Source organism: Plectropomus leopardus, chromosome 23 (genome assembly GCF_026936395.1).
Source record: "Plectropomus leopardus strain MGB_pleo_1.0 chromosome 23, ASM2693639v1, whole genome shotgun sequence".
Taxonomy (NCBI): domain Eukaryota; kingdom Metazoa; phylum Chordata; class Actinopteri; order Perciformes; family Serranidae; genus Plectropomus; species Plectropomus leopardus.
This window is the reverse complement of record NC_142198.1, coordinates 21,971,863-21,990,933: the sequence shown is the minus strand read 5'-3', so window position 1 is coordinate 21,990,933 and position 19,071 is coordinate 21,971,863. Positions and strand designations below refer to the sequence as shown.

The 19,071-nt window shown below is 36.7% G+C and overlaps 2 protein-coding genes across 7 annotated transcripts; both read left to right on the top strand.

The window, feature by feature from the left end:
- Positions 1 to 332: 332 nt before the first annotated feature.
- On the top strand, positions 333 to 4,295 carry LOC148185750 (uncharacterized). Of its 3 annotated transcripts, none has more exons than XM_088073288.1 (4): positions 333 to 484; positions 1,939 to 1,994; positions 2,815 to 3,177; positions 3,438 to 4,295. In XM_088073288.1, exons 2-4 carry the CDS (start codon positions 1,946 to 1,948, stop codon positions 3,602 to 3,604), a joined length of 579 nt encoding a protein of 192 aa, XP_087929414.1. In that variant the 5' UTR covers positions 333 to 484; positions 1,939 to 1,945; the 3' UTR covers positions 3,605 to 4,295. The 3 variants fall into 3 exon arrangements, with proteins under 3 accessions (XP_087929414.1, XP_087929415.1, XP_087929413.1); XM_088073289.1 differs by having other exon boundaries at positions 342 to 505; positions 3,441 to 4,295; XM_088073287.1 differs by having other exon boundaries at positions 345 to 505.
- Positions 4,296 to 4,754: 459 nt separating this feature from the next.
- On the top strand, positions 4,755 to 18,651 carry LOC121963191 (adhesion G protein-coupled receptor E5-like). Of its 4 annotated transcripts, none has more exons than XM_088073336.1 (18): positions 4,755 to 5,071; positions 6,241 to 6,321; positions 6,511 to 6,681; positions 6,797 to 6,949; positions 8,644 to 8,766; positions 9,441 to 9,484; positions 10,021 to 10,125; positions 10,663 to 10,816; positions 12,068 to 12,190; positions 12,703 to 12,890; positions 12,980 to 13,141; positions 14,131 to 14,328; positions 15,292 to 15,506; positions 15,576 to 15,636; positions 15,726 to 15,817; positions 16,870 to 17,038; positions 17,112 to 17,180; positions 17,855 to 18,651. In XM_088073336.1, exons 1-18 carry the CDS (start codon positions 5,041 to 5,043, stop codon positions 17,888 to 17,890), a joined length of 2,175 nt encoding a protein of 724 aa, XP_087929462.1. In that variant the 5' UTR covers positions 4,755 to 5,040; the 3' UTR covers positions 17,891 to 18,651. The 4 variants fall into 4 exon arrangements, with proteins under 4 accessions (XP_087929462.1, XP_087929465.1, XP_087929463.1 ...); XM_088073339.1 differs by having other exon boundaries at positions 4,756 to 5,071; positions 6,241 to 6,353; positions 6,822 to 6,949; XM_088073337.1 differs by having other exon boundaries at positions 4,756 to 5,071; positions 6,241 to 6,353.
- The last annotated feature ends 420 nt before the right edge of the window (positions 18,652 to 19,071 follow it).

The following is a 19,071-nucleotide window of genomic DNA, read 5'->3' as shown; positions in this document are numbered from 1 at the left end:
TAAAATTTGGAGTGAAAGTCAGGGTTTCACATCTGTACAGATGTTTTTTAGGAATCCTCACATCACACTGAGACTACTGACCACGAGTCTGTGCTGTTTAAACCTTAATCTTTGTTTTCCTGCCTTCTTCAAAATAATTAAAATGCTTTACAACAGACTCCGTATAGTTTATGATGAAAGCATTTAGTTTTTGTTACTGCAAAACGTCCACATCAGTCACATCATGTGCAGAAAAAATAACTTCACATAAGACATATTAATTCCAAATCTCTGAAATTCACCAAAAATAAAATGTTTATCCGGTAAATCAGCATCTGAACCGATCAGCTGTTGCGTCAGTGGGCGGAGAGCAGCTGCAGCAGTTTACCTGAGTGCAGGTACAGGAAGACAAAACATGTCGACACCGAAAAACGTCCCTTTTTAATGTTGACTTTGAGCGTCTTTCTGAGCAGAGACCAGAGTTTGACCGTCTGCTGTGGGACAGGTGAGACGGAGACACAAGCAGGTAGTTTATTTTTTAAAAATGAAAAAAATATTTTTATTTAAATGTGTTTATTTTTCAGAGCGCCCTTCTGTCATTTCTTCTTCTTCTTCTTCTTCTTCTTCTTCTTCTTCTTCTTCTTCTTCTTCTTCTTTTAATATTATTATATTTGTGTGTGTGGAGGTCATTTTCTTTTCTTTTGTTTTTTGTAAACTCATTTCTTGCTATTTTCTTTGGGGATTTTTTTGTTAAGTTGCTTCTCTTCCTCTTTCCACGTTTTTATTTTCGCTTTTGAGAAATCGGTTTGGCTGCAGCTCTCAAACAGAAAGACGACGAGAAATAAATCCAAACCAAATCAACAAAAACAAAACACTTTCTTCCCTTTAAACCGCCTCTCTTAACTGTTTTATAGCCTCCTTACTTTGGAGGTATTAAATAATTATTCATGTAATGACCCGAGTGACAGTAGGTTAGTTTATTTGATTTTCTCTATAAACCAAATATTGAAAAAAGAGTCTTATTTGTGTTGTTATTTATTATTTTAATTTATATTTTCATGTATTTTCTCGTTCTTTATGGTGTTACTCTGCTGCAGACAGACAGTAGTATTCAAATTTATTGTTGCTTTGTGGCCTCGTGCTAAAATGAATTTTTTTGCTTCATCAATCAACACCTCATAACATCAAAAGCGTCCCAAAATCATTTTAAAAAGGACTGAAATCAGGCTGAAATAAAAGTGTTTGTTCATCTTTAAAATAATATATAATAACAGCTGACTGCAGATTGTCTCTGTGTCTCTGTCTTTCTGTGTTCACGTTTAAAATGTGAGAATCTGACAACATGTGAACAGATAATAACTTTAACAGACGTGTGATCCTCTGAAGACAGATCCTCCTAAAACCTGATCCACATAAAAACTCCTCTGTGTGACTTTAAACTGCTGTGGGACATTTAGTGAAGAGTCTCTTTTAATGTGTTTGTTGTTTCAGGTTGTTGTGTCACTGTAAAGACAAAATCTGGCATTTTAAGGATGAAAAATGTGAAAAAGTATCAATATGTGATATTTACGATTCCGATGATGTTGCAGAGAATTGAGTCAGTGAAAGTAGAAAATCATATTAATGAATAATATGTCTTACAGACTGATTTTGAAAAGTGCATTTTGTGTGCAGAGAAGTTTGAGTGTGTGTGGTATTACAGCGGGCCCTAAAGGGTTAAAGTCATTTAATGTGAGCTGAGCTGCAGCTTCAGTCTTTTGTCTCCAGCAGAGGACGGCACAGAGGACATTTTGTCTTTGAGTAGCTCTTTTGTAGTTTGTCCTCTGGCGCCTCCTACAGGTCACAGAAAACACTGCAGCTGAAAGTTTTTTTCAGACTGTAGATTGTCTCTGTGTCTCTGTACTGAGTCCACTTGTCTCTCATGTGTCTCTGTCTCTTCACCTCTGTGTCCTCTCACAGGGAGAAGATGATCCTGGGACTCCTGCTGCTCCTCAGTCTGACCTCCACTGTCTCTGGTTAGTTCACAGCACGGACCCTCAACCTGCTCTGATTAGGGGACACTTTTACAAAAAGACAGGAGGCCAGGGGCCAGTCACAGCGGCCCCACACATGTTTCTACGATTTTTGGATGTTTCTGTGATTTTAGGACATTTTGGGAAGTTTCTAGTATTTGAAGACATTTCTAAGATTTTAAGGTCTTTTCTTGGATTTTTAAACGTTTGCAGGATTTTAGGATGTTTTTAGGACTTAGTGACATGTTAGGACTTGAGGACATTTCTCTGATTTCAGGACATTTCTACGATTTTGGAATGTCTCTGGATTTTAGGACGTTTCTAGGATCTTAGGACATTCACAAGATTTCAAAACATTTGAGGATTTTATACCATTTCTTCGATTTTGTGACATTTCTAGGAATTAAGGATGTTTGTAGAATTTCAGGAGTTTTCTGGGATTTCCAGGCATCTCTGCAGTTTCTAGTTTCAAAGATTTTAAAACATTTTTAAAAATTTATAACAGTAGGGTTTCAGGACATTTCTCGGATTTTAAGACATTTCTACAACTTTAGGACATTCCAATAATTTCGAAAAATTTGAGGATTTTGTACAATTTCAAAGATTTTGGGACATTTCTAGGATTTTAGGACATCAGGGTCTTAGCTAGGACCTCTGTCGGGGGTGTGGGAGATCCTCCACTGATACTTTTATGATCAACACGCTCTATTTTGATGTTGATTTTGCACTTTGACACCTTATGGAGACTAAAAGGATAAAAATAATTCACTTGTGAATCACAACATGACTTGCTGCTCCTCACTTTCCCTCTCTGTCTCCTCAGCAGGAGCATTTGTAGTGAATGTGACACAGACGTCCCATCAGGCCGAGGAGGACCACAACATCACGCTGGAGTGGACCTTCACACCCGGAGCTGACGGGTCCCTTCGTGATTTAAACATCTTCTGTGTGCTGTTAACTAAAGTCAGAAACTCAGTCGTGTTTCGTCTACATGAAGGTGTTGAGGTCCCAGAGACTCAGGACGAACAGTTTAAAGGACGAGTCCAGTTTGACAAAGACGCCCTCAAAGGGGGACGACTCAGACTTCAAGTGTCCAGACTCCGGATTGAAGACTCGGGCCTGTACAGGTGTGAAGTGCTCACCAGTGATGATGTAGATGAGGCTAACTGTCAGCTCACAGTATCTGGTAAGTTGATTCAGTTAAACTGTTGGAACCAGTTTGTTGTTTTTTGTTGTTGAAAAATCAAATCTGAAGATTATTTCAGGTTTTAGTTTCATTTAAACATTTAAAACATCAAATAGGTAAAATGTCACTTCTCGTCAATCATATTTTTGAACTGTTGATTTAAGATCAAGACAATCAGGATTATTTTCAGTCTTTCTTTTCACTGAAAGACAGGTTTTGTCCCCTGTCAGACTGCTGAGCTCATTTTCTGTCTTTCACAGCAGCTGCTGATGAACCGAGATCTCAGAGTCCAACAGAGAGTCCACGACAGAAAGAGATGTGGGTAACAATCGCTGGACTGGCAGTGGCTCTCTGTGTCGGACTCTCTGCCATCGGATGTTGTTTTACTAAATGGACTCATAAAAAAGTAAACTTCCATCCAGTTTAGATGATGAGTATTTCAGAAACAGCTCATCAGGTCTAACACGACCCTGTGTGAAGGAAGCTCTCCTCATCAGGATGCTGATTTAAGACCAAAGCTAGAAATCCAACATGCTCAAACACGCCTCGAGTCTCCGGCAGGACAAACTGTCACACTTTCTACAAAGTCTCTGGTTAGTTCACAGCACGGACCCTCAACTTGCTCTGATTTAGGGGACACTTTTACAGAATGACAGGAGGCCTGGGCCAATCGCAGCCGCCCCACATGTTTCTGGGATTTTAGGACATTTGTAGTATTTCAGGGCATTTCTATGTTTTTGGGACGTCTCTTGGATTTTAGGACTTTTCAAGAATTTTTTGCAAATTTCCCCTTTTTGTTATATTTCTCAGATTTTTGGAACATTTCTGTGATATCTGCACCTCTTCGGGATTTTTGGACATTTTAAGAATTTTAGATTTTTTCCAGGAATTTAAAGAGATTTTGAGTTTGTAGGACTTTTATAGGATTTCTGGATATCTCTAATATTTTTGTACATTTCTAAGATTATTTTTAAGACTGTGCTCTTTATATTGTGTCCTTAATCGCACTGTAATGTGTTGGACATCATTGTGCTGGTCAAAGGAGCAAGAACCAAGAATTCTGCTCTTTTTGTAGCTTTTAATATGATGAGATACAACAATAAAGTGTTTTTTCCCCACATGTATCTTTATTGGCTTTGTCAGTTCACACCATCAAAAAGTACGTCTCACCCAGTTTTACATCAAACAAATAAGCTGCATATACAAATTAATATTGTTCTGTAAAATTGCTAGCTAAATAAATTACCTTAATTCTCCGAGAAAGAGACTGAATTTACGAAAGACAGAACAGATCCCCAAGTTTTGTTAAAATTATCAGAGCAACCGGTAATGTTGTACTTAATTTTCTCTAAATATAGGAAGGACATGAAATCTGTCAGCCAGGAAGGAGATAGTGGAGGCTTTTGATCCTTTCACAATAAAGTGACTCTAATCTGAATTTATTTATGACAGACACACTGAGACTCACGCTGTCATGTTGAGTGAGCTGATGTGGTCGTTTCCTGTCACTATCACCCCAAATCAGCGAGAGCACTTCCTGGGAGACAAATCTTTGTGTCAGAGGCGCAAAAATGAGCAAGAGCGAGAGAGAGAGAGAGCAACACCTCCCCAAAAAAACCATGATGAAGAGCAGAGCGAGAGAGAGGAGATATTTGACTCACTGTCATCAGCATAAACTGCAGTCACTTGTTTCATCTTCATTCATTTACCTGCTGGATCATTTTTTTCTTTCACTTTTCTCAACTTTGGAAAAAAGCAAGAAAGAAGAGAAAGCTTCTAAATGTAGAGAGCTTTACCAGAAGTTTATGCTTTGGTTGTTTTAACTTTCCCCGTACAGATTTGGACAGAGTTTCCCGCCTCACCATGGTGGGCAGGTGGACCCTCCTGATGCTGGGTGAGTCACAGCTGTCATACATCTGCACAGCCGTTAAAATAATCTGTTGAGAAAGACTGAAAAATGTGCCGTGATCCAAAGACGCAAACTTTTTGGCTGCAGCGGCCTGAAAACTTTCAGTAGGAAGTCTCGTTATGTGTGTTTCTGCTGAGATCTATCGTGAAAATGTTTCAAACAAACAAAACTAAAAACAGATGATGTGTATCACTCTCAGTGTAACACAGATACTATCAGTGAGTACGCTGAAGCAGTAGTCGAAAAAAAGTATTTTACAGTCAGAATAAAAACACATTTTCAACCAGATACATCAGAAAATAACTGTAACTGTATCAAGAGAAACCAACTACAGAAGAATCATAAATATGTCTGTGTGTGTATATATATATATATAAATTACAAGTCATAGTATATATATATGAAAATGATATCAGCTACTGTATATGTATTTGTGTTAAGTAGGCTATTTTATTCCTAAATTATGTATCAAATCAGTTTCATTGCATTATTGTTAACTGAACTGTTAATATAAGTTAGAAATATTGCTATAATAATGTCTATAATCTATAATAAAGCATATATATACAATTTATTTATTTATTTATTTATTTATGTATATACACATACATTTAGACACTTATTTGCAGCCACATTTTTTAAGACGCGTAAAACCTCAAAAGGTCAAAAAATGTGTTTGTACGGACGTATTTCATGTTGCAGAAAAAAACAGCTAAATATCTTCAGCCCGTGTTAACCGCAGGCATTTTATCAAAAACTCATTAAAAAAAATACAGAGACTTTAAGAAAAGGGAACCGGAAGTGCTAAAAGGCTAACGGACGTCCGCATTTTAGGACTCATGACTTCACTAATGTATTTCACACATTTCGAAACCCCGAAAAATGAGCTTTTCCTGCTTTTCTCGCTGCAATGAACGAGGCCCCGCCCCTAACGCCGTATCCAGACTTCCCAATAATACATCCACGAGTTAAACGCAGACATGGCTTATCCCGTGTGAATGTGCCGCATCAGACACAAACACGCAACAGCTGGTCCCCCGGTGATACTGGTCCGGTATGAACAGGGCTTTAAGTTTATTTGGGTTGTAGTTTAGCAGATGTTGCATTAAAAGGTTGGCGAAGTGTGGACTGATAGTCTCCTGCTTGCTTTTCAGCTATGTATCTCTCCGACATCGTGGTCCTCTCAGACAGAAACTGCCCTCTGGGATTTGTACTTGTGCAGAAACAGTGCATGGGTATGAAAAACACACTTATTTTACCACATGAGGTACAGCAGGTGCTTTTGGGCGCTGGTCATAGATTCATCTTTGAATTTAAAATTCAGAAACTAAAAATATGTTCATTTGAAATCCAATAATGTATACAAATTGTACTGAAAATGTATTATAACCTCACTTTATTTCTTCTTGCTTCTTCGATTTAAGATTTTGATGAATGTGTTGGTGATGTCGACGACCTCGATTATCCTGGTCCGTGTACATACAATTCAGTCTGTATTAACACCTTAGGCAGTTTCTACTGCCAATGCTTGCCAGGGTTCATGACATCAACAGGGGCTGTGAATTTTTCAGCTTTAACGGCTCAAAGATGTTTCGGTAAGTCATCCCATATATCGACTGAACAAACGCAGAGACTCTGATAAAAGTTTTATGATATTTTACTGCTGCAGTTGCCACCTAAATGTAAAAACTCCTGTCCTTGTCTTCTAAGATATTAATGAGTGTGTGGTATACAGAGACATCTGTGGACCTAATGCCATATGCATGAACACATTGCCCAGTTATGTTTGCATTTGTGATGATGGATTTACGTCTTCGACTGGAGTGGAAAATTTTCACCAAGGCGACAACGTTACATGCAGAGGTAAGATGCTTATCAGTAGCCTCAGCACAGGTATCTTGTCGAATATCTTGGTGGTTCAGTGACGTTTCCTGTTCTTAAATGTTGTCTTGCTGCTCGTGCAGATATCGATGAATGTGAAGACGAAAATGTTTGCGGTCAGCATGCAGCATGCATCAACACAGCAGGCAGATATCAGTGTATCTGTCACGTTGGCTTTGCACCGAGATCTGTTCAATCTAACCTCACTGACAACCAGGAGCGGTGCGAGGCTGAGGCCTACGACATGTAGCTGCAAAATACTTCATTTGACTATTTTAACAAGCCATTTAAACCAACAATGATCGTCATATTGGTTTAGAAAATAACTAAAAAAAACCCAACTTGATTCACATTAATCTCTAGATCAGTGGCTCCCTGGGGCTTTGACAAAAATTATATAGGAATAAATAATGGTTATTTTTTGAAATAATAATAATAATAATAATAATAATAATAATAATAATAATAATAATAATAATAATAATAATTATTATTATATAATCATTAAATTCATTAAATAATAATAGATAAAAATATAAAAAATCTAGTAAATCCTTCTAGTAAAACAATAAAACTGACTAAAATGTATAATTAATAGTCAATAAATGAATAAATAAAGGTCAATTAAAAGCCAAAATTCAAAAGGTAGGGCTTGAGTTTGCATTTTGCATCATGCCTGTCAAACACCATTTTTGGATGAACCAGGATATTTATTGATCCATTAGCAGTGACTGAAACACGCAGTATAACTAGGCTGGTTTCCATTAATCCTCAAATTGTGTCAGTTTTGAAAAAAAGCATTTTTTTTCTGCTGGCATAAGGTGGTATTTCAGATGATTAAAAAAAGCCATGTTTGGCAAAAGTTCAATGGAAACACTTTTTTTTTGTCTTTTCTGGGTCACATGATGTTATTCCAGCTAGCAGGGAACGTTCCCACAACTTTGGTTAACTTTACCTAAAAGCTGCAATAACGTTTTAAAGAAAACATTTTAATCTAACACTGTTATGTTGTTTGGGTTAGGGTTAGGGTTAGGGTTAAATTCTGACTGAGACGTAACGCTTTATCTGCAACATTGTGAGGATGTTTTGTTGATGTTGAGAGGTGACAGATCTTTATAAAAACGTTCCCACAATGTTACGTGAGAACAAAGGAAGAACGTTTTCAAAGCAACATTTAGAAAATGTTATTGAGGATTGAGATTACACTTTTTTTTAAAAATAAAAATGTAATGTGATCTGTTAACAAAAAAAAATCCAAAACATTTTAAACATGTTTTGATGTTTATAGAGAACTTTAATTTGAAGAAAAACGTTCTTTTCACAGAACATCACTCAGTCATCTCACATTTATATTTTAGTTACATTTTCCAAAATATCGCTTAAGCTTTGCACAAATCTGTGATGGAAACCCGCCTGCTGTCACAGATAGAAAATGTTCTGGCACTCTGGATCCTTGGTGGGGGGGTTCCCGGTTCCCTCCCAGTTCCCTCCTGGTTCCCTCCTGGTTCCCTCCCGGTTCCCTCCTGGTTCCCTCTCGACCTGTAAACAGTGTTACAGATCGGGAGGGAACATGCACAACATGCTGCTGTACTGTGTAACTGATAAACAGAAGTTCAGAAGTCTGCGTGCATTATTAATACCATAACTTCTCTCGTCCGGATTTGTTTTCATTTTAGACACGTGTGCGACTGATGCGACAATCTGCGGAAACGGAACCTGCCACCGCGGAGCCAGCGGCCATTACTGCGCGTGTCACGCTGGGTTCACGAACTACGGCAACAACCAGTCTCGCTGCACGGGTAAGAACGCAGCAGCGCTTTGGTTCGGTTTGGTTTAATCTGCGTAAAAAAAAAAACCTTTGTCGAGGTTGTAACTGTCTTTACAAGGGAACCATTTTTCTCATGTATTGTTTCAGAGGGAAAGGGAAGTTTGTTGATTGATTTTTATGAAGCTCTCAGCAGAAGGCATGTTTGGGATCAAAATCTAATGTTTAAGATTTATTTTTAAGATAAATCTTATATTTTTGAATTGATTGGCTGCAATAATACAGTGTGCATTTTACTAAAGTAACGTTGAATTATCAGTCAAGATAACTTAAACATCTAAGTTGCAACAAATTAAATTAAGCTAAGCAAGTTGTATAAATGTTGCTAAGTTATTTAACATGAAACTGTGAGTTGTGAAAATGCAGAAATGCAAGTTTGTTGAACTAAGTAACTATAATGTGTTTTAACTCACAGTAATAAGTTCAAACAACTCGTGACTGAAAGTTAATCAACTTGGACAACTGAAAACATGACGCTGTGATCACGAGGACATTATCCAGTTAATGAGCTTTAATCTCTGAATTGAAATGAAAATTATTTTCTTTTGCACGTTGAACCAGCTTGAAATGTCTCACAGTGCAGATAAATACCTCACAACATGAACGCGTCAGCACATCTAACAAAACGAAAACTTCCTGTTTCCTCAGCGTTAAACTGTGATGAATTTGAAGATACGAAGAATCTGCAAGAGGTAAAAACACACCAGAAACACTCCTTTACCGCAGTTAAATTTAAAGACTTTACTGCTTGTAATAATGTTAGAGACACATAGTTTTAGTGCTTGTGAGAGTTACCTGGTCAAAAGTTTTTGGAGGGAGGTTCTTCACTCGACTGGCCAGATAACGAAACTGAAAATCCTTAATTGGCCAAAGTTTTTCGAAAGTTTTCCTTTATAAATCTTTAAATATATGAAGGATTTATCGACATGTGTTGCTCCGGAAGAACTAATATATATTACAAAAGGAAAGCTGGCAGTTTTTGAAAATATCTTTGGGAGCTTCATGGATTTCCCAAAGACGGGAGCAGGTTTGGGGCAATAACATTATCACGTGTTTTAGCCCATGTATTTCTTCATTTTTGTCTTATTTCGCCCTTTCATTTTGTGGTTTTCTATATCTGCTGCCAAGACTATTTTATTAAGTAATATCTGTTATAGCTGAAAACCCCAGTAAAGATATATATGTCGTTAAAAAAAGTATTTTGCCGAATATTTCTGTTTAATTCCAGGAATTCCTCGTTGCACGTGATCTTGTGATGCAGTTGAAAACAAGCTGTGTGAATCTTACAGAAAGTCAGTATCCAACGGCGCTGAATGGAGAGAAAATACTAAAGGTATATTTCTGTCCGAAACTGAAGTTTGATTACACAGAAAAAACAAACAAACAAAAGAAACCCCTCAAGCTTTATATTTTTTAACAGAAAACTAAAAACGTATCTCTTCACTTTAGCCTTTAACTGCTTTGCGTACGGCTGCATGTCTTTAAGATGTTGTTTTTTCCTTGATTATATGCATTTTATATACTCTATTTTTATGCTTATTTTATGATATATGTCAGTGGGTTATTTGTAATATTCAATTTCTTATTTGATCTTACTTTTACTTGTATTATCAAATGAATTTTATCCATTATATTTATTCTGTTCTGATTTTATTATATTTTTACGTGCAGCTCTTTTTGTCTTTTATGTGTTTTGATGTGAAGCACTTTGTGCATTTAATTTCTTTCTCGTGAAGCACGTTGGGCTGCATTTCTTGCATGAAAGGTGCTGAACAAAAAAGCAGATTATTATTACTGTTATTTATGTCGGCTGAGGCCGTGCGCGGCCTGAGAGTCTGCCTCGGTCTGACTCTGCCTCCTGTGTCTGCAGAGAGTGCTGTCTGCCATCGACCAGCTCTTATCTGGCGAAACGTTCAGAGACAACCGGATAGTCTCGTCCTTTCTGGACATGATGGACAAAAGTCTGAGACTCATTGGGCCTTTATTTGAGGCCCCCAGGATGAAAAAAAACTCCACACAAGCAGGTACAAATACAGTTTGTGGAGGTTTTAATTTTTCACGCAGTTTTAGGGCCACAGGAAAAAAATAACAAAAAAAAACAATTGAGACTTCAAGAATGAAGTTGGAATATTATGAAAATAAAATTGTGGTTTAATAAGAAAAATAGCAGTAATTTTACTGGAAAAAGAATATTCATTTTATAAGAATAAAGTCATAATTTTACTAAAATATGGACGTAGTTTTATGAGAAATGGGATATCACAGTATGGAAATAAAAATATTAACTGTAACTATAAAATATATAAAAGATTAAGTATAATTTGTTTTGGAATGACAAGACCAAAACTGGGAAACGAGCTGTTTCCCTACCGCCGTTTAGAAACAGGCAGACAACAAAAAATGGCAAATGAAAAAAACCCAAACTGTTTGTTATCTGATTTTCTTTGAATTTGGGAATTAAAATACATTAAAAACTTGATTTTGATTTTTAATTTGTCAGATTTTTTCAGACCTGGAGGTTGTTCATACGAGCTCTTCTCCCAAAAGACGACACTTACAGTCAGTGTTGCCAGACTGATCATCTCAAACTATCGTACCATGGGCACAAAATTATCGTATTTTGGGAAAACGTATTATATACGCTGGTCACAATCACGAGAAAGAATAGGTTAGATTTATAACAAGTATTTAAATGACTTTTTGACACATCTATAAATATTCCCACCGCCTCATAAAGAAGCTGTTTCTCAGTCTACATTCTCAGATTGTTTACGAAAAAAAACCAGACAAACTCGACGAACTGGACCCAAACGTGGCCTACACCAAACGTGATTGGCTGTAAGGAGATCATGTGATTAATGATGCGTTTACACGGATGTAGGAGCCGGGAAATGAGTAAAAATTAGACGTGTAAACTGTTCATTACAGCAATTTCGGAATTACTGACCATACATCGAACAGAGGGCAAAATGATCGCACAAATACGATAATCGTGTATCTGGCAGTACTGCTTACAGTGGTTGCCAAGGAGATGTTTTACAGTCAGTATATTTATTTCTGTACAATAATATCCCCTTTCTTGTAAAATTACGACTTCGTTATCGTATCACCTGGTCAGATTTTGGGTGGTTAAGAGCATTTGCTGCATCTGGAGTTGACTTCTTTCACCAGAAACTGGAGAGAAATTTGAGCGATGTTGCTGCATGACGTCCATTTTTTTCTATATTAACTAACAAGCAATGCAAAACCATTTTAATAATCATTTTTGGGTCCAGAGCTGGAGCTGCTGGTGCATAAGGGGGCGGATTTACCCAAAGGAGCTGTGAATCTATCAACCGATCAAGCTCGGCTGGACATCCGTTTGGAGACAGCTGCTGGAGACCCGTCCCATTACCCTGGTACTGATCGTCCCTATAATTACCTTATTTATGACAACAGTTATCAATTTAAAGTACGTAGTGTAATATTAAAATTTCCCTCACAGTATTTAAAGTAATAGCAAACCTAATAACAACATCAATTTAATGTTGTTTTTTTAAAATAATTTATTCTTACTTGAGTCTATCTGGTTATTAAGCACATTATTTTTTATTTTTTTATATACATGCGATCATTGGAGTTTTTTTTTCCACTAAGGTTTATAGGAAAAGTGATAAAAATACTTTACCTTAAATAGTATTTTATCTCTGTAGCTATATATCAAAAACTACAAGGACTTGAATAATATGTGATTTGTTCCAATGTATATATAATATATAGGCTGCAAAATGTATTTTTTTTGTGATTTTTTTGCGACTTTTGTCTTTGTCTATGAATGATATTTCGGAAAGTTTCCAACAATGACAGAAAAATATCTGTAGTCTTACTTGCAAATCTAATGAATGAACTCAGTCCTGCTGTGGTGCGAAAGGTTTTGCCACAGTGTCCCTGCTGAGCTACAAAAACCTGGAGGACTCTGTGGACGGCTTCTTTGGCGCGATGGAGCCACGAGAGAACCTCAGCTATGAGATCAACTCCAAAGTCGTGACCGCCACCGTCAGCAACAGAAACACGACGCACCTCAAAGAGCCCGTCACGCTGACTCTGCGTCACCTCAAGGTCGATTATAGCTCGACGTAAGGATGATATCTGTCTCTGCGGGGAAATATTACATCCATAACGGTCATCACGTCTCTTTTTTCTCTCAGCCGAATGAATCCAGCGCCTGCGTGTTTTGGGATTCCTCGGTGGATGGAGGCTCGTGGTCTGCCCGGAGCTGCAAAGTGTTGGAGTCCAACTCTGAATACACAGTTTGTTCCTGCAGCCGTCTGGGCAGCTTCGCTGTGCTCACGACGCTCTACGACGTCGAGGTTCAAACTCTTAGTAACACACACGCACGACGACACACAGCGAATTATGAGGCTTATAGTTTATAGCTGAAACCTCGTGGTCCGGTAAGATTTCGGGGGATTTAGTGGCATCTGGTGGTGATTCCTCGCAGTGTTCATTGTTCAGGTACGACGGAGGATAAATACTGTGTTAAAAACAAAAGTTAGATTTCAAGGACAGAGTCAAAATACTATTACGAAAATGAAGTTTTAATTTTGAGAATAAAGTCAAAATATTCTGAGACTAAAGTCACAATTTTATGAGAATAAAGTCACAATCTTATGAGAATAAAATCTTAATAATGTTTGAATAAAGTTATAATTTTATGGGAATAAAGTCATAATTTGATGAGAATAAAGTCCTAATTTTATAAGAATAAAGTTGTAATATTATTTGAATAAAATTGTAATTTTTACGAGAATAAAGTCGTAATATTATGGGAATAAGTTTTAATTTACACGAATAAAGTCACAATTTTATGAGAATGAAGTCAGAATTTTATAAGAATAAAGTCGTAATATTGTGAAAATAAAGTCATAATTTTCTGAGAATAAAGTTTTAATTCATTTTATGAGAATAAAATAAATAAAATATTTTTATTCAGGACCACCACTTCTGAAATTTGGCTAAATTCAGCAGAAAAGGCACCGAGGCCACAGAAATATTGTGCATATTTTAGTTAATGAAATGCTGAAAAATGCTCACATTCTGTGCACAGGCTACATATTTTTGCAATTGAAAAATGCAGTAATGAGTAATTTTAGGCCTAAAACAATGACAAGACTGAATAAAAATCTGTAAAAAATAATATTCATTTATTAATAATGAATATTATATGAATACATAATATTCATTTCCATATAATTTTTAGTCAGAGACACAGGAGCCACTGGAGGGGGGCCACAGGGCCCTTAAATCCTGCACACTGGGCATTTAGGTCTTTGTGATTTAACCCTTTAACCCTCTTCAGCAGGTGGAGTTTGAGCTGCAGCTGATGGTCCAGGTGGGTCTGTCGCTCTCGCTCGTCTGCCTCTTCGTCTGCATCCCGACCTTCTCTCTGATCCGCTCCATCAGAAGCCCGAGAACCACCATCCACCTGCACCTCTGCATCAGCCTCTTCATCGCCAGCGTCGTCTTCCTCGCGGGCATCTCTCGCACGGAGAGCTGGGTAAATATCTCTGTCACCGTCCGCCAAAGTGCAGTAAAAGGAAGATTTGTAAGCAACAATTGAGCAAACAGCCTCTCCCCGTTTCCTCTCTGTCGTTATCTATCAATCATCTATCGGTGATCAATATCATAATAACGCACTGAATTTTCAGCTGTTTTATTGTAATAAATGGCAGATGTGTGTTTATAATACAGAATAAATGGTTAAACTGAAAATGCAAATGATTAATCTAAAGTAAATAGTCAACATTTGTTCTCCGACGAATTAATGTAATAGATTATATACATATATATATTTAATTTTGGACATACCGGTACACTAATTTACATTTTAGGTTCCACTACAATGTATCAGGTTTGCCCAGAGGTATAATTTATTATCTATCTGTCCATCTATATATGTATATCAATATCTATCTCTCTATAATAATAATAATAATAATAATAATAATAATAATAATAATAATAATAATAATAATATAATATCTACTAAAGCATTATGAAATATTCAATATACATAATATTAAATAATATATCTAGTAATATAAGTTTGAAATATTGCTACCATAAATAAGTATATACAGTGTATATATATGCTTATTAATTATAGCAATATTTCTGACTTATATTAACAGTTTGGTTAATGTTAATGTAACAAAACTGATTTAATAGATAATTTAGGAATAACGAGTCTTGTTAACATAAACAGCAGCTGACTGACAAACATCGTTTTCAGCATCTTACCGATTTATTACTCACAAAAATGTTTTGTTTTCTTCAGCCGGCAGCAGGAAACGTCATCTTAATGTTTGTTTCATCGACGCTGCTTTAGTTTTTTAAACATCCGAAAGTGGCACCAAAGTCTGGAGCCCTGAAAAAAGATGGCGGCTGCGGATGCCTCTGACGTGTATGTATCCATGTGTATATATATATCTATCCTGACCTTCATCTCCCGCTGTGTCAGGCCGGCTGCGCCGCCGTGGCCGGGCTGCTGCACTTCTTCCTCCTGGCAGCATTTAGCTGGACGTGTCTGGAGGGCATTCAGATCCTCCTGCTGGTCCTGGTCTCTAAGGTGGACTTCAAAACCCTCTTCATGATGGCAGGCGGCTACGGAGTCCCGGCCGTTATTGTTGCCGTCTCTGCGGCGGTTAAAGGCGACGGATACGGCACCAGGAGACAGTAAGTGGTGCTGATTTGGTATTTTTGTTTGCTTTATTTGGTCGATAAAGTCTCAGCGTGTTTTTGCAGCTGTTGGTTAAACGTGAATCTGATCTGGAGTTTCTTCGGCCCCGCCGGCGTCTTCATCACTGTGAGTGAGACGAGAGAAAAACTACGTCTTCAACTGACTTCAGTGCTTTTCTTAAAAAAAAAAAGAACTTCATCGACGTTTTCTTTCAGGTAAACTTTTTGGTCTTTCTCGTCACTGTGTGGAAACTGGCACAGAAGCTGTCGACTCTCAGCCCCCAAACGGACCATCTGCTCAAAATCAAGTTAGTCACAAATAACAATTACACAAAACCCGACGCATTTAACAAAAAAACACGTGCACCTGTCCCGACCGCTCCGGAGGACTTTTATTTTGACAATATTTATGACATTTTCAAAATAAATTGATTCAGAAAAGACACAAATTGGTCATTAATATTCCCCAGAACCGAGAAATGAAGTGTTTGATGCTCAAAATTTCCTGGAAAAAGACCAAAACCCCCAAATTTATTTAAAATCGGGGAACAAAATTATCTATACAGTATATTGCTTTTTAACTCTTTGAGGAGATTCTAGGATTTTGGACATTTCTAAGAATTTAAGACGCTTCAAGGATTTTTGGACATTTGTCAGATTTAAAACATTTTTAGGATTTTATGACATTTGTCGGATTTAAGGGCATTTCTAGGATTTTGGAACATTTCTAGGACTTTAAAATGTTTTAAGGATTTTAGGACATTTGTAAGATTTCGGTTTAAGGTTATGACTGTTACTAACCACATTTACTCAAGTACAAATCTGAGGTACCTGTACTTTACTTGAGTATTTTCCTTACATGTTATTTTATACTTTTACACCACTACATTTCAAAGGGAAATATTGTACTTTGTAAAGTAACTGGAGCAGTTACTCTACAGGTATATGGAGTTTTGAAAACCAAAACAAAAAACAAAATACACATACAAACAAACAAAGAAAACCAAAACAACAAACCCAAAAACAACACTTTTTAAATTTTTATATATATTTATATATATATATATATGTATACACACATTATATCTTATATAAGTATGTTTTATGTAGATTATATTATAAAATATAAATAAATTATACGGATTATTTATATAAATTCAATAAATAAATAATCAAACAAAAGAAATATTAATTTAATTTGTTTGTATAAAAATAATCAAATGTGTCGCTCTTAAATATTTGACATGTGGAACCTCACGTTTTCTCGATCCCCGCTTCTTCCACTAAAGAGTTAAAAATAAAAAGAATAAATTTAAATCCCCTAAAAAGCTGGTGAGATGTGACTGTGAGTTTCGTGCAGGGCCGTCGCCTCGTCTGCAGTGACTCAGCTGTGTTTTTTGGGCACCGCGTGGATCTTCGGTTGTTACCAGTTTGAGAAAAGCGCAGCAGTCAAGTCGTTCCTTTTCACCGCCTTCGGCAGCCTGCAGGGGGCGGCGCTCTTCGTCGTGCACTGTCTGTGTGCGAAGCAGGTCGGTCACGCGCCTCTAAAGCAAAAATAAGCTTTTTTTCTGGTGTCACGACTCAGTTTGTGCTTGTTTTTAGGTGATGGACGAATATGGAAACGTCCTGTCCAGATTCTGTGCACCTCTGAAGAAGAAGAGCTACTCGCAGGTCAGTTAGTCCGACAGCCGCGAAGCTCAAATACCGAAAAACAAAGATACGGAAGCCCTAAAAGGACATCTTTCTATACGTTTTATTTTCTCAGTTTTCTCATGGTGACGACATATTTCCGATTGTTTGGTAATGACACTCGTTTTCTTGTGATAATGACTTGTTTTTCTCGTTCTCTCGGGAAAATGAAGCCCGTTTTGTTGAGATAGTGGCATCATTTTTTTTTTCTATACATTTTCTTTTCTCCGTTTTCTCATAGTACGAAATATTTCCGGTTGTTTTCTCGTGATCACGACTTCTTTATGCCGTGATCTCGAGATTATTTTGCATCTTTTTTTCGTGATAACGGCTTATTTTTCTCGTTCTCTCGGGAAAACGAAGCCCGTTTTCTGGAGATAGCGACATAATTTTCTTTCTATACATTTTCTTTTCTCCGTTTTCTCGTGACGACATATTTGCGGGCGTTTTTGCGAGATCACGACTTGTGTCGTGATATCGAGATCATGACACTTTTTTTCTCGTGATGACGACTTCTTTTTCCCGTTAGAGGTTAAGTCACTGGAAGTTTAATTTGAAAATCTTCCAAAGGCAAACACATAACTCAGGGTCTAACAGGAGATGTGAGGTGTGTCTGTCCAGACTGATCATGGCTTGTCTCTCCTCTGTGTCCTCAGGGGTCCAACGAGGACATAGAGGAGTCTCGTATCTGAGGACAGAGACGTAGGAGCAAAGTTTGATCTATTTCCTGGAGACGCGTCCTCGTCAGTTCACCGCTTTGCTTCACTGCGAAATGTTGTAAATGAAATCCTTTGTTACATTTTATTTGCGTTTTCATCGTGAAGTTGGTCATTGTGTCGGAGGCTTTTTAACCCTTTGAAACCTGGAGGGCTTTTCTTGTGCTGCTTTCAGACGCCTTTGACAAGTACTATTTCTTTGAATTGACGGAAATTAATAAGATTTATAATTTTTTATTTTTTAAAAAACGGGTAAAAAAGAACTATGAAAGAATATATTTATAATGATCGTAATTACAAATTTATAATTTTGTTACAAAATTATAATATTTTTAATCCCTTTGTCCAGGTTATTTCTTTATCTTATTTACATATAAAATTCTTGCTAATATTTTGGTAATTTCTTGTTTTCTTACTCATTGCCTTCTTCCCATGTTTCTGAAAGAAATCGAGTCGGTTTATTCAGGTTTCAAATGGTTAAACTGCATCTCTTTGCTGTTTTAAACACAAATTAAGGATTTCCTTTAAAGTGAGAACATGACGGCACTTGATGTCAAGTGTTTATTCTTTACTTTCATGCAAACAGTTGTTGCACTCTGAAACAAAGAGTACGGAAGCCCTGAGGGGCAAGTGAGAAGATTTGTTTTTCTGGTGGTCCAATTTCTAAGTGTTTTTGAGAGAACATTTTTTTGTTTTTGCAATAAAAAATGTTTTGTTTTTTTTTGTGATAATTTCAATTTTATTCTTTTGGTGTGAATTTTTTTTTTTTTTTTAAATTTGGGCGAGAAAAAACATTTCTGTAGGAAAATAAGGCTCATTTTTGTGTTTCTTTTTGTAATACTCATTTTGACCACAAGAGGCTGAAGCGCATCACCAGTGAACTTTTCATGTCTCTCTGCGCTCTGAACACAAAATGCAGCTTTTATTATTCAAATTCTGATATATAATTTCATGTTACATAAAAGGTTATGGTCATTTATCACAACCAGGAACTGTAAAAACTGCTCTCCCAGGCTTAATGACGCTGCTTAATAAAATCATCAGACATTGTAAAGTATTAATATTTCATATAAAGTTCATAAAATTACTTTTTAATGTCTTTCTCTGAATGCCAAATGTGACAAAATGCATATCAAAATGAATATTTTAACTCTAAA